Genomic DNA, 17,983 nt, shown 5'->3' with positions numbered 1-17,983 from the left:
AACTCCCACATGTGGGCCTGGGATGGGTGGTTCTTAGTGGATAATACTCAGGAGGGCCTCTCACTGCTGAGCAGTCTAGAAAAGTCGCCAGTGTTTGCACCTTCCCCTGGGACGATGCCAAAATGGCTATACCTTGATATCAAACTCTTCACTGCCCCTGCCCTGCTACCCTGTCATGGCCTCACCATTTCAGTCCTCTGTACACACTGCCCTGCTCTTTACCATCTCTAGACCCGGGCCCAAGATCTTCACCTATATGTTCCACCCTTTTCCTCAAATCAACCCACTCCTTAACATTCTAGCCAAGCCCTTGTCTCGTCTAGAAAGCACCCCTGCTTGGCCCTGCATTACTCCAGTCACCCTCAGCACTCATCTTCCATTTGTAGGGGGCTCTGCCAATGCGAGCACCACCGCATGCCAAGCCATCTCCTCCCAGTGCTCTTCCCAGCAGACAGCCTGGCATCAGCAGCCCCATCTTCCACATCCACTGCGCCTACACTTACCCCCATCAAAGAAAGCACCCAAGGTGGAGATCTGCAAATAGCGGGCTATCAATCCATAGGGCTAACTGCCCCAGGCTGCAGGAGAATGGATCCACTGACCTCTTCCTTGCTACTCACCTCATTCAGCTTGACCCAGTTGAAGGACTTCAGTGGGTGTGAAGGCTGGGGGACACACTTCTTCCTGAGCGGGACATCACTGCTGGGGAAGGGGTCTGGGGGGAGGGGCAGGCCCATGCTGAAGCAAGGCGGGGCACCGGGGGGAGTGGGAGGCCCACCGGGGGGCAGGGGGGGTGGTGGCGGTGGGGGACAGCAGGCGAACGGTAGAGGGGGCGGGGGTGGAGGCAGGTCACTGGTTGTCATCGAGGAAGACAAGGTAAGTGGGCCCCCAGGGGGAGGTGGGGAAGATACAGGTCCTGTCTGTGGGAAGACAGAGACATCAAAAAGACAAAGCATCAACAAGGATGCCTTTCGAGTCCCCCATCACTGTGCCTTCCCTTACTCTTATTCTCCACCTAGACTAGACCCCGAAGCCTGCTCTCACCTCCCACACACATTTAAGCCCTGTTTTCTCCCTCTGCATCCTAAACATCCAACACACAGATACACACGCAAGGCAAACACAGACACAGTGGACAAAGTCACAGTCATCACATGCAACAGCGGGATTGATACAGACAGGCCTGCACAAGGGTACCCAGCTGAGAAGGGGAGGGGAGCCAAAACCCCACCCGCGCTCTGCTTTCCACGGTGTGCTTCCCGGGACAGTGTCACCCGGAGAAAGGAACACTGTTTTTGTCTAACAGAGGTGCCAACCTTGCAGCCTCAAGGGTCCCCTCTATCCTGGTCTGAGGTCTCCTCCATGCTGGGGTCCTCGCCTCCTCCCCACGCCTGCCCTTCCCCCCACTGGCCTGAAGGTCTCGGCTCAACTATGTAAAAGCAGAGGAGGGGCCACGTACTGAGATTTCACTGAGTTGGGCCACCAGCTCTGCCACTTGTCCCCGAGCCTGGCGCAGCTCCTGGGACTCTCGGGCCAGCTTGTCCTTCATCTTGTTCAGTGTCCGCATCATCTCTTCCCTCTCCAACGTCTTGGTCTCGCATTCCCGCTCCTTCCTCTCCAGCCTGCTCACCAGCTCCGCGTGTTCTGAGATGGAGATAGGACAGGAGGGGAAATGGGAAGAGAGGATGTGAATGCGTGTGTGTCCTTCTCCAAAGTAGGAAATGGGGTCCTGGGCTGGGCAGGGGAGGGGTGGGGAGCAGGTAGCAGGTTTGGGCGGAGCCCCTCACCTTTCCGGAACTTCTCCGCTTGGTCTCGCCACTGTTTCACTTCGTTCTCGTTGATGAGCCTGGTGGGGAGTGAAGGGTCTCTTGACTGTTTGCTCACAGCTTCCCAGAAGACATGGCATCTTCCAGTTCCCTACATTGGTACCCTGATCTCCAATCTGTCCAGCCACATCAAGGAGGCTAGGATTTTGACTCTCCAGATGTCTCTCCAGGTCCCATCCCTGACAAGTTCTCATTACCTGTTTCTCCATGGTCTGAGAAAGCTGAAAGGACCCTTAGAGTCCAACCTCTCTGGGATAGAGTTGAAGCTACTAAGACCAGAAAAGGAGATGACAGCTAACTCGTGTTAAAGCCAGGACTAAATCCCAGGCTTCCCTTAGTTGTACAATGATTTGTACCCCTTTGTAAAAATAGGTTCTTGCATCTGAGAGACATCAAAATATTGGCCTTACCATGGTCCAGACTTCCAATGACCAACGTGTGAGAGCAAGAGAAATCACCCACCCCAGTAACACAGAGTAAGTGGGTAGAGGGTAAAGAGGGGATGTGTCTAAATCATAGGAAGCCCCTTCATTCTTGTCAAACTCTCATTACAAGCGGTGAAAATGAAGCTTTTACCCAGACATCAAGGTATAAGAGAGGTGAAATTCCAAGGTGAGATCTCAATAATCATTTCTTTTGTAAATCTGAAAACAGAGGAGTTAGATCCATGACTCTTGGCCTCCTCAACCAGGTCAAGGATATAAAGAGGGAGTGAAGTATGATGGGGGAAATAATTTGCGAATAGATTTCTTTGGAGAGAGCCATTGTCATCCTCTGGCGGGGGGCGGGGGGGCGGGGGGGTCCTCCTTCAGCACCATCTAGTGAAGTGACTTCTTTGCGCCCACCCAGAGAGTCTGACCCATGTTCCCTGACATTGGGAGGGAGGCATGGTGGACTGGGGCTAAGCAGGTCCAGAGGGTAGGCGGAGACCCGTGACACTCCAAGAATCTGTTAGTATGAGAGACTGCATGAGGGTTTCTCATGAGCCAGAGAGCATCGTGGAGGAATTAGGCTGAAGCTATTTTAAGTCTCATCCAAAAAGCCCATCTGGGAGAAAACTGGACACTTCAACAGTGGACGTCTATGTGTATCGTACTGCCAGTGAATCAGGACCTGATGGAAGGGATGGTGCCAAGCAGGCCTGGAGGAAAAAAAGAAAAACATGTGTCGCCAGTGACCAGGGTTTTGTAGCGAGAGGCACCCAGCAAGGAACTTCTGAAGACCCCAGGAATACATGTCATATCTTTATCCATGTGCCAAGCCCAGAGAGCAGGAAGCCTACTTACTAAGTTACCTGATCAAGTAGGGCCTTTTCCCTTTCTCCTTCCTGCCCCCATGCTGCCTCTGGTGGGGATCAGAAAATGGTTAGCTAGAGGAAAGGGGGGTGGGGTAGAAGGGGCTAGAAGAGAAACAACACAGAAAAAGAAGCCAACCATCTCACACACACACACACACACACACACACACACTCTCTCTCTCTCTCTCTCTCTCTCTCTCTCTCTCACTCTCTCTCACTCTCTTCCCACTGCAGCTTCCAGACCCAGTCCAGGGAGGAGAGAGATTTAAGGCTAAATCCAATCTAGAATATTGATGCACGTCTGAGACTAGCCCTTCTACTTGCAGATTTGAGACTATGTTGGCAGCTGAAAGTGAGCTTAGGACTCCCATTGTCCAAGAAGCAGCAAAAACTTCATTGCACCTGAGGCGTTGTCATCCTCTGGCAGAGGAAAAGCTTCCCCATTAAGTAATCTAAAGAATTAGTAGAAGATAAAAATAAAGCTGCCTTCACTATTTACAATAGCCAAGACATGGAAGCAACCTAAATGTCCATCGACAGAGGAATGGATAAAGAAGATGTGGCACATATACAATGGATTATTACTCTGCCATAGAAAAGAATGAAACAATGGCATTTGCAGCAACATGCATGGACCTAGAGATTATCACACTAAGTGAAGTCAGACAAAGACGAATATCATATGATTTCACTTATATGTGGAATCTAAAAAATGATACAAATGAACTTACTTACAACACAGAAACAAGACTCGAAGACTTCAAAAACAAACTTATGGTTACCAAAAGGGAAAGTGGGGGGGGGGGCGCGATAATTTAGGAGTTTGGGATTAACGTACACACTACTATATATAAAATAGATAATCAGCAAGGACCTACTGTATAGCACAGGGAACTCTACTCAATATTCTGTAATAATCTATATGGGAAATATGAATCTGAAAAAGAATGGATATATGTATATGTATAACTGAATCACTTTGCTGTACACCTGAAACTAACACACCATTGTAAATCAACTCCAATATAAAATAAAAATTAAATTTAAAAAACTTCAAAAAATAAATAAAGCTGCCTTTTGATTACTTTACTAGTTGTACTTGTCCAACAAACCAGTTAGGAGTTTGACTACACTAACACCCAGCTATTTGTGCAAATGAAAACAGTAGCATGAATAGTTCAGAAATCATTTTCTCCTTGGCTTTGCAATGCAGCACAATGAATCCTTGAGAGCCAGTTCATCTCCTTAAGGGCAACTGACTTAGGCTTATACTGAAAGTAAAAGTTTAAAATTAAAAATCAGTGTGCTGGGGGCTTCCCTGGTGGCGCAGTGGTTGAGAATCTGCCTGCCGATGCAGGGGACACGGGTTTGAGCCCTGGTCTGGGAAGATCCCACATGCCGTGGAGCAACTAGGCCCGTGAGCCACAATTACTGAGCCTGTGTGTCTGGAGCCTGTGCCTCACAACAGGAGAGGCCGCGATAATGGGAGGCTCGCACACCGCGATGAAGAGTGGCCCCCACTTGCCGCAGCTGGAGAAAGCCCTCGCACAGAAACAAAGACCCAACACAGCCATAAATAAATAAATAAATAAATAAATAAATAAATAAATAAACCCAAAGTTTAAAAAAAAAAAAATCAGTGTGCTAACATGAGGCCTGATTATTAGCTGACATGACTTTAAACTCATTTCTCGGTGTTTCTCTACACCCAGCGTCAGTCAAAGATGATAAGCCAGAGACCTTAGGCTCTGACATCGTTTTCCAACAGCCTCATAACTAAATTGTCATGCTCTATTTTCAGGGGTTGGCAGACCTTCTCTAAAGAGCCAGAGTAACTATTTTAGGTTTTATATACTATGTACAGTCTCTGTCATATATTCTTGGGTTTGTTTGTTTTTAACAACTCTTTTAAAATGTAAAACTATTCTTGGCTCGTGGACCATACAAAACAAGCTGGAGGATGGGGGTTAGCCTGTAGCCCCAGTTGGCTGACTCTTCCTCTGTGTTAATACGTGTAATTCCCCCTCAATCCACTGAATGCAGTGGATCATAGGGAGTTGCGTACACCCCCCTTAAACCTGTGCTATCCAGTACGGTGGTTGCCAGCCATGTCACGTGACTACCTGAATTTAATGAAAATTAAATAAAATGTAAAACTCAGTTCCTCAGTCACACTAGCCACGCGTCAAGCACTCAGCAGCCACTTTTGGACGGTGCACGTACGGGACATTTCCACTATCTCGGGGGGTTCTGTTGGATGATCTTGCTCAAGGCCCATTTGGAGGTGTCTGGGCTTGAGAGAGGGAGCCGAGGTTTCGCTGGTGAGACCCCAAGTAGGAGAGGGATGGGGAAGGAAGAGGAAGACAGGTGAGGGATGGCCACTGCTCACATGTTGACGATATTCTTGACGTTGAAGTTCTCCAAGGGAGCCAGGTCAGGATCCATACCCCTCTCATCCTGGAGGACAATCTGCTGGAGGATTCGGTCCAGGAGCTGCCACTGCTGGAAGTTCCGCTTGTCTGAGGGATGACAGGCATCGTATCTTTACTGAGCCCTGGAACCCCCTGGGGCCCTGCCCTAGCGTCACTCCCTGGGGCCAGGCTGGGGAGGTGTGTCCCTCCCCTCCCCCCCCCCCCCCCGCCGACAAGCTCCCCATCTGACTGGGGAGGCAATGCAACTGCTGATAATGAAGACTCATAAATCCTATCATTTCTTGCTGATCTGCAACTGACCTTTTGTGAATGTGTCAACCCTCTAGATATATTTCTCTATTCCCTGAAATGCTTTCTGGCCGTCTTCTTCCCTGTTGGTACCCTGAGTATCCTATGCCTGAGGAATGCAAATTGCTTTTTTACAATTATCTTAAAAAAGCACATTTAAGAAAGTAAATCTGTTCCAAACATTACGCGCTGAATAATGAAGTCTCCAGGGAAAATTTTTTTTAAAAGAAAAGGTTTTAGGATTATCAATGCTATTGTCCTGCAGAGGAAGATGAATGGAAACTCATTACAGGTGCACAGTGGGAGGTGGTCAGAATGGGCTGAAGAAGTGGCTGTGGAATCCTGGCAGATTTCGTGGTGAAGGTGACCCCGAACTGTGAAGGCAAAGGCACTGTGTGTTGCGCCTGCACAGGGCCCCACGGGCATCCCCTCTAATCGTAGTCTGGCTGGACATGGACTTTCTTTTCATGTGATGGCCACAAGCTCCTCTTCCTTGGTTCTTGATCCAAGTACTTTGTTTCTACTGACCACCAAGGGGAGGTCCAGCAGCATGATCCTGGCCTCAAAGGCAAACCATAATGCCTACAAAGTGGAAGGTCACATCTGCACAGCCCCATTTTGAGGTAGAACAGAGGGACCCATTCACAATGCCCTTGGAGCACTAAACACAGGAAGTCATGCGAGCAGAAGTCAGATTTCCCACGTCTTCCATGAAGACTTTCTAGACTGAGTTTTGGAGAGCTGGCAGCTTCCTGGTCCAGGTCCCTGTGTCTGTCATCCTTTCCACCACTCCATTGACACATGCATTGCAAAGTGGTCATCGTTTTCCATTTACCTTTCAACCAGGAACACAGGGTAAAGCCCTGTGTTCACAGAAGTAGAATGTGTTTCATCTAAAGCCCTGACCCCAAAGAAACAAAATTCCTTCACATGTACAGACTCACTGAGCCTCAGGTTCATTCACTGTAAACTGGAGATAATAACACACACTCCTTAAGCCATTCTGAGGTTTAGAGACACTATCTTAATAGACCTCCCATCACACCCAGCCCAGAGTTGGCAACAATAAATCGTAGTTGTCACCACCACCTCGATTACCAATACCAACATCACCACCACTAAAGAGAGTCTGTCTAGGCTGACCATTATGTTGGGCCATGCCAGTTTCCAAATATTCTATTTTATGAAGAGCTTAAATACCAAATGGTGCAGTTATAGCTCATTTCAAATTGCATGCTGGTGTGGCTATTAGTAATTATGTATAATTTATTCAGTCACCGAGCACACCTGGATCGTAAGAGCTTAGCATCTGCTCCTATAGATACTGACATTTGGTATTTGTAAAGTGAGTCAGGAACAAGGGTGGTAGGATGGGAGCCAGCAAGGGCTAGATAGAGGAGTTGATAAAATCTTAAAGGAAAAAAAAAAAAGGCATGCTCCTTCCACAGCTGTGCTGCTCCCCGCAAGCACAAAACTTCTTTTTGGAACGCCCTGAGAAGAATGATCACAACCCTGCCACGAGCTGGCAGTCAGAGCTGTTGGATTCTTCAGGGATCAAGCTCCCGCTTGTTGGACCGGGACGTTGGCATTGCTCAGCGCTGAGTCCCCCGCTCCTCTGCTGGGGGACAGTGCAAGTCCTGACCCCCAGGAGGAAGGGAAGAGCACGGGCCTGAGTCCCATGGCCTGGCCTCCTGGGAACTGGGGTGCAGAGGGAGACATGGGGAGACTTCCCAACCCCAGGAGCTTCTGACACCTTGTCTCCAGCTGCCCCGGGCCAGGGGCTCAGGCCGGCTGAGGGGGCTTACTCACAGGGCATCTGCAGGCAGTGGTGCAGGACAGACAGCAGGCAGGGGTAGGCCTCTGTGTGCTTCAGCTTCCTGTGGATCAGCTCAAACATCTGGGAAGCGCTCTTGGTGTCGATGTGGACCTGAGGGTGTGGAGGGCACAGTGAACGGGGAGGGGGGAGGGGAAGGCAGCAGAGGAAGAGAATGGGGAGGGAGAAGACCCTGCTTTCATCCACTGAGCCCCGTCCCGCAGGAGCATTCCTCTCCTGCCTCTGGTCCAGGCTTAAAAAAGAGACGGGCAGAGAAAAGGAGGAGAGAGCTGTGCTAATTGTATAAACCAGGGTTTCCCAACCTCGGCACCACTGGCATCTTGGACTGGATGATTCTTTGCTGTGGGAGGCTGTCCTGTTCACTGTGGGCTGTGCAGCAGCATCCTGGCCCTGTATCTACCAGACGTCAGGGGATCTTCCTCGCACCTGCTGTGACAGCTAAGAATGTCTCTAAACATTGCGGGTGTCCCCAAGGGAAGTAAAATCTCCCCGGGTTGATTCAAACTAAGGGAAGGAAGCAGGGGCCTGGATGATTCAAGGAGCACATGGCATAGGTTCACGGGTGCAAATTCCAGACCGACCCTGTCGCTGCGTGACAACAGCAAGCTGCTCGTCCTTGCTAACATCAGTTTCCTTCTCTTTAAATTCAGGGCTTTTTTTTAGAATATAAAGGGATGGTGCTTGGCTACTGAAGCACCACCCCAAAGGAGGTCTCCATGTGGATAGGGATTTTATAACACAATATTTAAGCAGCAGACGTGTGGATTTTCAGGGTTACCAAGGCTAAAATGGAAATGATGTTGTTTGCTAAGCATGATCAGGTTAGTGATGGGGAAAGGTATCTCAGGAAATAACCGGAAGACACGGAGAAAGTCATCCCAGGGGAGGCATTTGAGAGTAACCATGTGTAAGAATTGTGTCTCTTTCCTTTGGGGGTTGCAGTGGGAGATGCTCTCCCCGGTTAGGGTCTGCTGGTGGTGCCTGGCAGAGCCACCATACTGCCAGGGCTCCAGAAGCAGGACCTGGCCGTGGGGGCACCCACCAGGGAACCCGGCCAACAGCGGACCTACCACAGCACGGCATCTGGGACCCACTGCAGTCGCCCTACCCTTGCAGGCTCCTCACCATGTCAAACCTCCTGGCCAGCTCCAGGTCATCCTCGTTCCGGACCATCTCGAAGAAGTCCAAATGCCTAGACAGGACGGGGGGATAGAGGGAGTAGACATCACCGCCAGGCCAGCCCCGGGTGAGGGTTACAGCCCTTGCAAGCCCCCCACTGACTCAATCTGAAGGCTTCATTCAGGTGAGGCCAAGGCAAAGCCAGAAAGAAGCCAGCTGCCTGTATGTCAACACTCTCCTTTATAGAATCCCACGCCCATCCCTCGGGGAGGCCAACCGAGGGTCCTATCACCTTCCATCGGGCTTTCACAAGTTCGGAACTACTGACATTTGGGGCCGGGTCATCCCTGGCTTTGGGAGGTGGGTGTGCGAGTTCCAAGACGTGCACCAGCATCCCTGACCTCTACCCACCAGATGCCAGCAGAATCCCCCACTTTGTGACGACCACAGATGTCTCCAGGAGCTGCCGGATGTCCCCTGGCACCTGCAGTCAAGGACCACTGCCCTACATCTACCTTCCCCAGTGTTCTTTTTTTTTTTATTATTGGAGTATAATTGCTTTACAATGTTGTGTTAGTTTCTGCTGTACAACAAAGTGAATAAGTGAATATATATATATATATATACCCCCTCCCTCTTGGACCTCCCTCCCTCCCCGTCCCCCATCCCACCCATCTAGGTCACCACAGAGCACCGAGCTGAGCTCCCTGTGCTATACAGCAGGTTCCCACTAGCTCTCTATTTTACACATGATAGTGCATATATGTCAAACCCAATCTCCCAATTTGTCTCACCCTCCCCTTCCTCCCGTGCCCGCATGTCCGTTCTCTACGTCTGGCATCTCTATTCCTGCCCTGCAAACAGTATTGTCCCATGTCCCCACTCAAAGCCAATCTCTCATCTTCTACCCCATCCACTCCTCCACGCCACCACAAAAGGACCCATTCTCTCTCCCTTAAGACCTAACGTAATAAAATAGCCTGTGCAAGTGAGGTGGAACCAGAGGGGCTCACTAGTGACGCACAGGAGCTTCACTGTGCCCTTTGCTCAACAAAGGCCTTGATGGCTTGCTTGCACCTTGGCGGGGAGCATTTCTTGGCTGAGCAGCGGGGCGCTGCGGGACGTTTAACATTCCTGGCTCCCTACAACCCATGCCAGGGGTGCCCCCCACCGGCCAGTTTGAAAACCAAAGAACACCCCTACATGGTTCCAAATTCCCCCCCAGCGGGCAGTACTGCCACAGCGGAGGACTACTGGGTCCACCTGCCTATAACATCAGAGGTCAGACAGGAGGTCAGCAAAGAGGACGGGCAGGGGCATAGGTGATGCCCCCGGAGCCCCCCGGAGCTGCTTCTGAATCGATGCTGGGTGCGGCAGGCGGTCTCCAGGGGAACAGAAACCTCTACAGGAGTCCTGACCATGCCCCACCGAGGCGCTGTCGCTGTAGGTTTGCATGGGGACGGGTGACTTGGGCCTTACTTGTCCAGGATGGCATTCTCGTGCTGCCGGAGTTTGTCAATCACAGGCTGTATCCCCAGCATCAGGAACTCGTACCGTAGATGTAGACGGAACTCCAGATTATCCTGGGGGTCACCAAGGGAGGACCAGACTCACTGGCTGGTCTCAATTTCCACAGGAGTCCCCAGTGGCCCCCTCATTGCCACTCCAGTCCCACCACATCCCCTGCAGCAAACTCATGAGAACTGCTTCGAGTCCCAGAGTTGCAAGAAAGGGTGGGAGGAGACATCCTCTGACCTTGTTATTTACTCCCTTTAGCTCTCCTGCCTCACTTCCTTTAAGTCCTTCACCAGTTTTCTCTTAAGTTTTTGGCCTCAGAGAGCAGTGTTGAAGAGTGATACAGAGCACACACTTTGGAACCAGACATTTCTTGGTTCCAATCCCTGCTCTGTCACTTACCGGTTTTGTGACTTTTGCAAAAGTCTTAGTTTCCTCATCAGTTAAATGGGCATGATATTACTTACCTACAGGAATGACATTCATAAGAACTGCTTGATGAGGTATGGTTAGCAACTAACCAGAACAGATGTCAGCATAAATAGCTAGTACTGACTCAGGTGACATCAGCATCTTAGGGACAGGTAATTCCCCCAATCCACCCCACCCAACTCAGGTCATCAGGACGGGATGCAAAAAAAACTATGCTGGCAGAAAAGGGGGAAAAGCAGAGATCATTAAATTGCCCCTTTTGACCTTCAACAAGCTGACCTTGGCTGGGGCATCTGATTGCCCTAGAATTGGGGGAGTTCACCTGCTCTTCAAGTTCTTCTTCGACTGTTGCTATTTTTAAGGTCTCGGAATCCCATTCTGACCCCAAAAGAAGGAAAATCAGAAGTCACACCTGCTAACAGAAGGTGCTAGAAGAGCATGATCAGCCACCCCAGAAATCAGTCCAGAAGCAGGTCTTTAGAAAGCTCTAGAAGGAAGGGCCAACACTTGCCCTCCTCCCATAAATGATCCCACACCATCCTAAACAATCATCAGCCAGACAAGCTTGGGGTTTGTCCATGACACACATAATGCATGATGCGATCTAGGCAGGAAGCTCCCCAAGAACCCCTCATGACAGAGAGGTTTATGACAAGCTATGCTTTCTCGGCCCCAAGTGAAGGAGGCAAGAGGTGATACAGATAATCTGAGGACAATGATGGTAGTGCCAGCCACACCGACCCTCTGCCACTTCCCCAGGCAGCACTCACACCCTCTTCCCCAGGTCTGGAAAGCCAGGGCCCAGCAAGGGCATGGAGAAGATGTCTCACCTCTCCAGCGCCAGCATTGAGGACAGCGTTGATAAAGGACATGATGGCTGTTTTCAGATTCACTTCATCTCGGTACCGGCCCAGACTTCGGTCCAGCTCATTCAGCAGTGTCTGGACGGAAAGGCAGGATGGAAAAAGAGAGGAGGGCTCAGGATCCTATGAGTCCAGCCTCTGTGCCTTTGCTCTTGCCACTCGAATCGCCCAGAATGCCCCATCTGTTCTCTCCACCCAATCTACCCAACTCATCTTGGACCTTCCCTAAAGCTCACCTTTTCCAGGAAGCATCTTTTGCCTCTCTACATCTCAGCCCCAGTCCTACCTTATTGTCCTGTCCACTCAGCCTTGGGGACTTGCTTTATTTTGCTGGGCGATGCTGAAAAGATGCTTTAGCACTTTACAGCTGTTTACGGCTCCTCAGCCCTCCATATCTGCGGCTCCCATATGTGCAGATTCAACCAATGCCAGGTTGAAAATATATATATTTTTTAAATTTCAGAAAGTTCCAAAAAGCAAAATTTGAATTTGCTGAACACCAGTAACTGTTTATATAGCATTTATATTGTATTTACAGTTATTTACAGAGCATTTACATTATATTAGGTCCTATAAGTAATCCAGAGATGATTTAAAGTATACAGAAGGATGTGCATAGGTTATATGCAAATACTACACTATTTTATATAAGACATTTAAGTATCCACAGATTTTGGTATCCACGAGGGTCCTGGGACCAATCCCCCGAGGATACCGAGAGTAACTGTATTTGCTGCCCAGCTCCTTGATAGCATGGACATTACCTTTTATCTCCTTTGCATCTTCTGCAAAGGGTCAGGGGTCACTTTCTGAACAGAGTAGGTGCTTTAAAATGTTTGATGACAGAATAGTCTATAGTGGTGGATAAACCATAATGTTTGTGATAACAGTTCACACCTATTAAGACTTAGTACCAAGACACTATACTTATTGTCTATCTCTTTACCTGGAGCAGGTCAGGGAGAAGAAAAGAGAATAGCATGGCCTGAGTTCCCAGGACTGTTCCCAGTGTCCCTATAGTAGGCACTGGCCCAGGCATAGGGCCTAAACTCTCCATTCCAGCAATGGCATTCGATTCAATATTTCTTGACTGAGCCCCTTTACGAGCCAGGCGCTGGGCTCAGAGATACTGAGCCACAAAAATGAAGCAGACCAATATTCCAGTCTCAAGGAACCCATGGTCTAGTGAGGAGTCCATTTTCCCAGCCAAACCGCTCCTCTCTTAAGGCTCCTCAGCTCTTTTTATATAAGCCCTCCACCAGCCCCGCACCTGGAAGCGCGTCCGCTCGGCTGCGTACACCTGGTAGTGTAGCATGGCCTGTAGCACCTTCTTGTGGCCGCCAGGCACCAGGCACACGGCGCCCAGGATCTCCAGCACGGCCACCTTGGTCTTGCTGTTCTCCGTGCGCAGGCTCTGTGCGATGGTGCTGATGGCCTCCGGCTGGGCCAGCACGTGCGCCCGCCCCTGGGAGTTGTTCATCAGAGCTTTGATGCAGCCGATGAGGGAGGTGTGGATGCGGCTTTCACAGGTGGCGTGGTCCATGCTCCGGAGAAAGTTCAGCAGACAGGTCAAGCCCTCCAGCTCGATGAAGCGGGTCACAAACCTGCCCAGACCAGAGCCATCAGCAAAACAGGTATCCTGCAGTTGCATATTATTCTGTATGCATTTTGCAAATAGCTACCCCCTTATCTGGGTACCGCTGTGTCCCACGGGCAGTAGCCACTTGGTTCAGTTGTAAAGTTTATCTAAAGCGCTAAAATCCTATCACCTCACAAGACTCAGATCTTATTTGCATTTTAAATACCATGCATTTGCACGTCGTTGACTGTGGGTTACACAGCTATGAAGGTGTATATGTGAAAGAGATGATCATGATAATTATTAGGATAATTATCATGGCTGTTAAACCTGAAGACTCATCACCAACGAGGATGGGAATTAAGAGAATTACAGTCAGACGCCAAGGAGGACTTGCAGACATGGGAGCCATCAGAGTCACTGCATCAAGGGATCAAGGCTGGGGAAGGCACTCTTCAAGGGATCCCTAAGAAAACATCTGAGTGATCTTGAATGTCAGCAAGAAACATTAAAAACCCTTTAGTTCAGGGGTTCTTAACCTGGAATCTGTGTTCCCCCCTAAGGGGTCTATGGCTAACATTCAGGGGTCCATGAACTTGGATGGGAAAAGAAAATTACACTTTTATTTTTGGTAACCTCTACCTGAAATTTAGCATTTCCTTCAATGATGAATGTAGGCAATAAACTATAGTGGCATTAGCAGAATCTGTGACTTTGTCACACAAAGAAATCACAGCTATTTTCATCTCTAATTACAGTTGCCATGGGTATCTCAAAATATCATTTCCACTCATCAGGGCTTCAAAATGATGGTGGTTGCTAGTTCTTATTATTTAAGGCATAAAGAAGTACATTTATTGCTCTCTCACAAATGTTTAAAATTTGGTAACTGTATTTCAATTTAATTGGTTCATTTTTAACTTTATCTATTTCTATCTATTTTACTATTTAAAAACATCACTCTGATAAGCAGTCAATAGGTTTCATCTGGGTGGCAAAGTCATCCATGGCACACACGCACACACATATACACACACACACGTACATACACACGCACACACACCGAGGCTTAAAACCCTTGATTCAGTAGAACAATAATTAATGATCTGAGGAAATGTCATAAATGAAGGTGAGGAAAGCACTACATATAATTAATACATTTGATCCCCAGTGCATTTGTATTTCTACATGATTATAGAAATATGCCTAGAAAAATAGAATGTACTCTTAAATTGTTAAAAATAGGTATTTTTTATTTTTTATTTTACACTTTTATGTATTCCACAAAATTTCCACCATGACTGTGTGTGACTTTTGTAATCAGAATTTTATTATGGGAAAAAAAAATAAATGGAAGTGGGAGAGGAAGCCGGGACCCTCCCCTCAGTCCTTCTACTTCGTGACTTCCTCATCCTTCCTGCATCCCCTGCCCACACCAGACCCCCACCCCACCCCGCCTGAGCAACAAGCAGGGATTAGGGGGCTCCCGTTCTCCTTGAGGCTATTTCCAGGCTCCTGGGTCAACCTAGACCACAAACGTGCACGCGTGCACACGCACACACATACACACACACACACACACACACACACACACACACACAGGAAGATCAGTGTGCTGGTAACAACTGGAGCTCTAGAGAAAGAAAAAAAAAGGCCTGATTGTGGTGTTTGCCAATTTCCATGGTATAAATACCGCCAGCATAGCTGATTTCAAAGTATCAATGTGTGTCATTGAACGTGGAGCTGGGAAGAGATGCACCGTTTACGTATTCCCGCCAGGCACACACAGTGGGTGTAAACTCACTGAGCACACGTAACAGGAAAGAGCATACAGGACAGTAAAATGTAGTCAAATCATCAGGTAATTAAGGAGTGATAAGTTTCAAGTACTTAATTACCTTTGTTTTTGATAGCATTTATTTAATCATGAGTTGATGTAATTTACATTTTCATCATAGCTATGTTTAACAACCAGCTTGCAAAACTGCTGAAAATTTTGAGAGTTGGCTCCCACAAGCCAGAATGAGTTGCCAGACACAAGAGGAGCCTGTGGCTCTCTTGGGTCCTTTCACAATGTGGCCTGGGACACGGGGAGAGGATCTTTTCAGCCCTTGAGACGCCCATTCCCCCCCCTTCCTTGCCTGCTCCCACTCTAGATGGAGAAATCTCATCCAGAGACACCACATCGCCCCCTAGTGGCTGGAGTATTTCTCACCTACACTCACCCCTCTGGCGCGGGGACCCTCATGTGCGCAGCTCTTTCTTGTGTACCTGTCCGTATGCCCACCACCCCCACCCCCGCATCCTGTTCTGTTTTCCCAATAAAACAAGCACCTGCCTTCAGTTTCTCTTCAGGATCTGAGGTTGATCTCACCTTCCCGTGTTCATCTCCCCTCCCCAACATGCCCATCCTCTGGCAGCATCCCAGCTCCTCACAGAGGGGGAGTGGGAGCCCGGATGTGAAAGGAGGTAAAGCGAGCTCTAGGGGATGCTGGAGAGTGGAGTTGGCCAAGGGGACTGGGATAGGAGCGGAACTCTGCCTGAAGCTTCGGGAAGCTGAGGGGACCGCTGGGTGAGTGGACGTGGAAGGAAGTGAGGGAAGGGGACATCACCTCATGGGCTGTGTCCGGAGGGCCGTCTTCAGGTCTTCCACGACTTGGTTCCTCATCTCTGTCTCCTCCTCATCAAACGCGTACAGACTCTGCATCTGAGGTCAGAGAAGGGGGCAGAGGTCACGCTGGGCTGCCTGTCTCCCAGCTCCCTGCCACCCCCAGCCCGAGTGTGACCCAGGGGCCGCCCTCGCCTCAGGAATGGTGAGGCCTCAGGGCACAGTTTACTAAGACAGAGTGACAGACTCTGAGAAGAGCCATTCCCAGGCCTCACTTTCCTCATCTGTAAAATGGGGAGAATGATCAGCCCAGACTATTTCCCAAGGCTGTGTGATGTATACATAATAAATGTTTCAATGGTTTGGGGGGCTCTGAAGTCACACAGGGGAGGGAGGGATGAGGATAAAATCTTGAGAATAACTGGAAAGCTGCTGATCCCCAGAGGGGGTGGGCTGTGGGGTGCAGGGGAAGATGATGACCACTCTCCCCAGAGCCTTTCCAGGCAGGGCCGGGGCAGGACAGGGGGCGAGGCTCACCGCGGCCATGGAGTTGATGCGGTCGATGTAATAGTCAGGCCAGCTGGTCGCCAGCTTGTTGGGATCCTCCTGCTCCTGGAACAAGATGAAGGACTGGATGGACCCCACCCCCCCACCCCGCTCCCGGCAAGACAGGCCCACAGTCTGAGATCCTGAGCTTCGTCCCAGGTCAGCATTCAGATTCATCTCCTAGCCCAGCCTAGACGGGGTGACATTGAGGAAGTTACAAAATCTCCCCAGGCTTCCATTTCTTCCTTGGCAAAAGGCAGATCGTGGACATCCAACCTCAGGACCAGCCAGTGACGTGGGCAGAAACCACGCAGGTGTATACACTTTCAAACAATATATACAATTAAAAATAAATTCTTTTTTTTTCCCTGTTATATTTGTTCTGACTCTATTTAATAAAATACAATTTTAAGTCTGTTGAATCTAATGAAAATGTGTGCTTATATTTTGTACATCTCCTTTTTCAAATTTTATTTTTTTTCTGATAATATCATTCTCATTGTATTTTACAAAAGTATTGGTCAGTGACAGTTTGGACCTTTAAAAACTTGGTCTTTTCTCTCAGACAGTTTGGGAAGCACTGATTGACATAAAGCATTTGGTGCAGCGCCTGGCACATAGTAGGTACTCAGTAAACTGTAACTTTAAAAAAGGAGGGAAAGAGACACTCCCAAGGCCCTGGGTTTGAAAAGAGGAAGGGTCTATGTAGCTGGGAGGCAGAGCCCAGATGAGACCTGGCCCTCAGGTCCCAAGAGAAAGCCTCAAGTCCTCCCCAAGTGTGGGCAGGAATGAGGGGAGCTGGGCAAGCATTGATGCAGACTGAAAATCCAGTCCTCTCCTCCGGCCAGTGGATCTGCTTCTGGGCATTACACACACCCTCCTCCTTCCTGCCCCTGTCCCTGTTTCATTTGGATGTTCCCTCTCATCTGCTTTCTGCCAATTTCCTGCTTTCAAATTAGCATGAACATTTACTTCCTCCAGAACCTTCCTGATGAACCACCTGCCTGCCAGCTGGCCTGGACTTTGCCCTGCATCCCTCAGCCTCATCCACTCTGGCTTCATGATTTTGTTTCTTAAAATCCAAATTTTAGATCAGTGAGAAACCTGTCTTGATTGGGTCTTTGTGACTTCACGTGGATATATATGACCAAAGTCCCCAAATTCTAGCTTCCGCCTTAGGAGATCACAGAACATAAACGAACGTATCATGAAACACATACTTTCCTGCCTTCACTGGCTCCCCGTTTAGCCATTTCATATGCCTTTAATGAGCACCTACTACATGCCAGTCACTGCACTGAACCATGAAAGTACTGAACAAAAAGTCATCCACGTAGTAGTCTGTCTTGTGCCAGAGGCAGGGTGACTGGTGCTCTATGGTAGGACTGTCCATTTGTGGGCCATGGAAACGCAGGGTGGGGGGCATCTAACACAGAAGGCTCATGGCGGGGGCTGGGGTAGGGGGTCTGAGAGGACTGGGCTGAGTTACTCAAGATTATTGAAGCTAAGAAAGGGGGAGGGTGTTAGAGACAAGAAGTACCATGTGGAAAGAGAGGGGGGTGTGAAAGTGTGTGGGGAGATGACACACAACTTGGTTTGGAAGGTGGTGAGAGACGTCCTTACATTTTAGTGCATTTTTTAGTT

At 49.1% G+C, this 17,983-nt stretch overlaps 1 protein-coding gene across 3 annotated transcripts in view; it reads right to left on the bottom strand.

Moving 5' to 3' along the window:
- The window catches only part of DAAM2 (dishevelled associated activator of morphogenesis 2), a 109,479-nt gene that overhangs the window by 18,863 nt on the left and 72,633 nt on the right, over nt 1–17,983 (bottom strand). For all 3 annotated transcript variants that reach the window (XM_057554332.1, XM_057554331.1, XM_057554333.1), the window contains exons 4-14: nt 16,331–16,405; nt 15,798–15,892; nt 12,877–13,210; nt 11,574–11,684; nt 10,276–10,379; nt 8,803–8,869; nt 7,653–7,770; nt 5,513–5,642; nt 1,788–1,846; nt 1,460–1,644; nt 621–920 (exon numbers count right to left, since the gene is read on the bottom strand). In XM_057554332.1, coding sequence (XP_057410315.1) covers nt 621–920; nt 1,460–1,644; nt 1,788–1,846; nt 5,513–5,642; nt 7,653–7,770; nt 8,803–8,869; nt 10,276–10,379; nt 11,574–11,684; nt 12,877–13,210; nt 15,798–15,892; nt 16,331–16,405 — 1,578 coding nt within the window. The remainder of the gene's footprint in view (nt 1–620; nt 921–1,459; nt 1,645–1,787; nt 1,847–5,512; nt 5,643–7,652; nt 7,771–8,802; nt 8,870–10,275; nt 10,380–11,573; nt 11,685–12,876; nt 13,211–15,797; nt 15,893–16,330; nt 16,406–17,983) is intronic.

Source organism: Balaenoptera acutorostrata, chromosome 10, assembly GCF_949987535.1.
Source record: "Balaenoptera acutorostrata chromosome 10, mBalAcu1.1, whole genome shotgun sequence".
Taxonomy (NCBI): domain Eukaryota; kingdom Metazoa; phylum Chordata; class Mammalia; order Artiodactyla; family Balaenopteridae; genus Balaenoptera; species Balaenoptera acutorostrata.
Note: the sequence above shows the minus strand (reverse complement) of the source record. Positions and strands in the feature narration are given on the sequence as shown.